Source organism: Leptonychotes weddellii, chromosome 1 (genome assembly GCF_054177405.1).
Source record: "Leptonychotes weddellii isolate Sample4059 chromosome 1, ASM5417740v2, whole genome shotgun sequence".
Taxonomy (NCBI): domain Eukaryota; kingdom Metazoa; phylum Chordata; class Mammalia; order Carnivora; family Phocidae; genus Leptonychotes; species Leptonychotes weddellii.
Genome location: NC_138369.1, coordinates 87,683,737 through 87,688,481, shown reverse-complemented (window position 1 = coordinate 87,688,481; position 4,745 = coordinate 87,683,737). Strand labels below are relative to the sequence as shown.

At 35.7% G+C, this 4,745-nt stretch overlaps 1 protein-coding gene across 2 annotated transcripts in view; it reads left to right on the top strand.

Moving 5' to 3' along the window:
• PLOD2 (procollagen-lysine,2-oxoglutarate 5-dioxygenase 2) overlaps positions 1-4,135 on the top strand; it is a 95,438-nt gene extending 91,303 nt beyond the window's left edge. For both annotated transcript variants that reach the window (XM_006728264.3, XM_006728263.3), the window contains 4 exons: positions 694-798; positions 1,922-2,068; positions 2,178-2,303; positions 2,707-4,135. In XM_006728264.3, the coding sequence (XP_006728327.2) occupies positions 694-798; positions 1,922-2,068; positions 2,178-2,303; positions 2,707-2,862 (534 nt within the window). In that variant the 3' untranslated portion in view covers positions 2,863-4,135. The remainder of the gene's footprint in view (positions 1-693; positions 799-1,921; positions 2,069-2,177; positions 2,304-2,706) is intronic.
• The last annotated feature ends 610 nt before the right edge of the window (positions 4,136-4,745 follow it).

The following is a 4,745-nucleotide window of genomic DNA, read 5'->3' as shown; positions in this document are numbered from 1 at the left end:
CACATCTTCTTTATCCATTCATCTGTCAATGGACATCTTGGCTCTTTCCACAGTTTGGCTATTGTGGACATTGCTGCTATAAACATCGGGGTGCATGTACCCCTTCGGGTCACTACATTTGTATCTTTGAGGTAAATACTCAGTAGTGCAATTGCTGGGTCGTAGGGTAGTTCTATTTTCAACTTTTTGAGGAACCTCCATACTGTTTTCCAGAGTGGCTGCACCAGCTTGCATTCCCACCAAGAGTCAATGACAAATCGTAGTGTAAATTATTTAGAAAACATTTCAAAGGGCAAGTCAACTCAAGTGCAACACCAGCTACATGCGTGCGTGTACGTGCACACACACACAGATGTATACGTACACACAAGGTGAAGCAGAATGAAAATTTGCCAAGTATACACACACTGTAGCATTACAACTACATCATGGTGGACCCCTGGCCAAATGTGAGTCTAAGATATGTCTTGATTTTATAGATGTTAAAATGCAAAAAAAGAAAAAAAAGTCTTAGCATTAAAGAAAAGCTACTATTATTTGTAACAGTAATGTCAGTAATATTGGGCAAACCTCTTCAAAAGGCATCTAAATGAGATGAATATTGAATATCCCATCCTGTTACTTTTGAAATGCCATTTATTACTTAAAAGATACAAACTATTATTCTCTTAATGGTGATGCCTTGTTTTATAGCCTTGTCCTGATGTCTTTTGGTTTCCCATCTTTTCTGAAAAAGCCTGTGATGAATTGGTGGAAGAAATGGAGCATTATGGCCAGTGGTCTGGGGGGAAACATCATGTAAGTGGTAATTTCACACAAGGAACTATAATGTGTATGTGGGATAGAAGCAGGGGTAGATATTTAGACAATTAAAGGGGATTATCTGTTTTGTCATGCATCTCTGACTCCTAAACCTAAATGCAGGGGCTAGCCAAGGCTGTCAGGAGCACTCTGGTAGCATTTAATCTATCTGGCCTCAGGTTCTCATTTATGTGTGTAATTACACTGGATGGTTTCTAAAGTCAGTGTCTCCAGGCTGGAATGGTAAGGTAATATATGTCTATTTATTCTGTGGTATTGGTCTTCCCCAGGGCCACTTTTTATTCTCTGCATTTTCACAGTGACCTATAATAGTGAAAGGACCCAAAGTTTATCTGGTTGACTGCCAAAGCTTTGTGTGTGTGTGTGTGTGTGTGTGTGTGTGTGTAAACATTGGCAGAAGAAATCTGTTTGAATGCCATTGGTGTAATTCAGTTTTGCATTTATATTCAGTGTCAAAGACTTGGCAGGAAGTATTGCTGTTGGTGGTTCAATGTGTTTCTTTTCCTTGGAGAATCTACAGATGCCTGCTCTTAGGGGAATACTCTGGAATATTACTGTCTCTGCTCAATTTCATACCCCAGCTAGTTAGCTGACCAGAGAGACAGAAGTTCAAAGTATGAGGAAGAACTTGAAGTCAGCAGGTTGTAGGATCATAAAAAGCAATCATGGAAGGACTTTGGGCATCGTAAATTTCAAGTGGGGAACATAGCAGGGAAAGCTTGTTTTCAGTGGTAGGGGATCCAAAGGGCAGACAAGCAGAATCTTTGTCCGTCAAGTAGCTAAGACTGCCTGGAGGGTTACTGTAAAACACCAATTTTTTAGGAGGCATGGGGGGCTTTGGAAATACGTTTTATTTACTTTATAGAGACCTCACATATATATTAAATAAGTAAGAAAAGAGTCTGATACTTTGCTGCATCCTTGATGCATGTTATCTAAGTTATTTTGAGTTTTGCAATTAAAGCAGATGGTACACCATGATTGAACAACGGTTATTTTTATTGTCTATTATGATCTTGTGGTTGAAAAAATTCCAACGTAATATAAATGTGAATTGCATGTGGACCACACTTTATGACATCATTAATGCTGTTTCTAGGATAGCCGTATATCTGGTGGTTATGAAAATGTCCCAACTGATGATATCCACATGAAGCAAATTGATCTGGAGAATGTATGGCTTCATTTTATCCGGGAGTTTATTGCACCTGTTACACTGAAGGTCTTTGCAGGTTATTATACGAAGGTAGTTATCCTCCCATTCCCCTTGTCCACCTCCTACTAGTTTTTACACAAATGTGCTATTTTACATTTTTATTGATAAGCAAATCCATTGGTGTACTTTGCGTTTTTAGGGGTTTGCTCTATTGAATTTTGTAGTAAAATACTCCCCTGAAAGACAGCGCTCTCTTCGCCCTCATCATGACGCTTCTACATTTACCATCAACATTGCACTCAATAACGTGGGAGAAGATTTTCAGGTAATTACGGCTTTGATTTTTCACACCCTGTAAAAGAAATATGTCATTATGATTTTTAATTTTTTTAGATTTTTTTAGATTTGCCTTTTTTTTTAAGATTCTGGTTAGATGACATAATTTGAATTTTCCCACTGATTAAAAATTAAACATAATAAGGGGCGCCTGGGTGGCTCAGTCGTTAAGCGTCTGCCTTCGGCTCAGGTCATGATCCCAGGGTCCTGGGATCGAGCCCCACATCGGGCTCCCTGCTCTGCAGGAAGCCTGCTTCTCCCTCTCCCACTCCCCCTGCTTGTGTTCCCTCTCTCGCTGTGTCTCTCTCTGTCAAATAAATAAATAAAACCTTTAAAAAAAAAAAAAATTAAACATAATAAGCTGATATATTCATTTGTTCCATCTCTTTTAGGGAGGCGGATGCAAATTTCTAAGGTACAATTGCTCTATTGAATCACCCAGAAAAGGCTGGAGCTTCATGCATCCAGGGAGACTCACACATTTGCATGAAGGACTTCCTGTTAAAAATGGAACGAGATATATTGCAGTGTCATTTATAGACCCCTAAGTTATTTACTTTTCATTGAATTGAATCTTCTTTTGGAACGGACGAACATGTCTTTGAAGTTGTGCTTGAGAAGATGAGAGGAATATTTAAATAACTTCAACAGAACAACTTCACTTTGGGCCAAACATTTGAAAAACTTTTTGTAAAAAATTGTTTGATACTTCTTAATGTCTGCTCTGAGCCTTAAAACACAGATTGAAGAAGAAAAGAAAGAAAAAGTAAAAGCAAATATTTATTTCTATGCCTTATTTTCTCTGAGAATAATGACAGTTTTCTGAATTTGTGTTTCAATTGATAAAATATTCAGCTATAAATGTACAAGTGACAAGAGACTAATAATATTTTATTAAAAAAGCATGGGAAGAATTTTATTTATTAACATGTAAACAAAATGAATATAAGTGAAAATTGACAATTTTTGAAACATTGGAAAACTGGAGTTGTAACTAAATTTGTATGCAACTAATTGTGTAAGTACTTTTTTTTATGACCTATACAGGTACCTTTTATAGTAGTTACTGAAGGAATACAAAGAACAGTAAATATTACACAATGTTTTTCCTCAAGAAACTTAGTACAGAATACAACTGAGGTTTAGAGCCAGTTGAAAACATTTTTGTTTAGATTGTTAGACAGATTTTGTTTTGTTACATTTGTATTAGAAATCAAACCCTATATTCCTTCAGATTAATTTTCCAAGGTGGACTATATTGAGTAGGTATTAGATTTAGGAAAGTTTTCAAGCCTTTCCATTTTGTGAAGTGTATCAAATATCAACTTAAGATCAGCAAGTGTCCTTGAGTCAAAACAGGCTTTTGATTTTAATTCTAGAAAATAATGAGGAAAAAGAAAATTTCATGAGATTAGTAGTAGCATTTTATGATTTTTAAAAAACTTGGTTAAGTACTTGAATTTTATATCAGGAAAATAAAGTTGGTGAGCCTTTCTTCTTCTCTTTGCCCTTTGTCTCCTTCCTTATTCTTTTTTAGAGAAGGTTATTTACCTTTTTGTCTTTCCAGCATAGTCTCCATTTTATCCTTCCTACTCTTTTTGTTACCTTTTCTTAATCCCATTTTTAAAAAATTCCCCAGCACAAAAAATTTGTGACTTGATTTTTCACCATTTCTCTGAGTGAGGTTTAAATATACTTATTATAGCTACTGTTTTTAATTTAAAGGTTAAACTTGAAATAAAGTTGTAAGTCATGGTGCCAAAATTCACTTTTCTAACACCATGTGTTAGAAAATTATGAAAAATAAAATAATTAAAATAAGTTTCTGTTGGCCTCTTTATTACTTGGTGATTTATCTTTAGAAGAGAATGTATGATGGAGTATCCTAAAGCAATATCTGGATGTAATAGGCTATGATTTTTTCATTTTGATTGCTATATTTACTGATGATATTATAACTTAATGAAAACTCTACTTACTGAATTATGAATTGCATTGTATTATCTTCAATCTCACAATGACTGGGGATTGATCTAATTTATTTTACAAGTGAAGAAATACAGATAAACATTTATTCAATATATATTTATCTATTCAGTGGTATATTTATTTATTTATTGACTCTTCAGATCACATTTATTAGGGGGATGATTTTTTTTTAATTATGTTCAGTTAGCCAGCATATAGTACATCATTAGTTTTTGATGTAGTGTTCCATGATTCATTAGTTGTGTATAACACCCAGTGCTCATCACAACGCGTGCCCTCCTTAATACCCATCACCCAGCTACCCCATTCCCCCCACTGCCCCTCTCTTCTGTTACTCTGTTCGTTTCCTGGAGTCCAGAGTCTCTCATGGTTTGTCTCCCCCTCTGATTTCTTCCCATTCAGTTTTCCCTCCCTTCCCCTGTGGTCCTCCACACTATTCCTT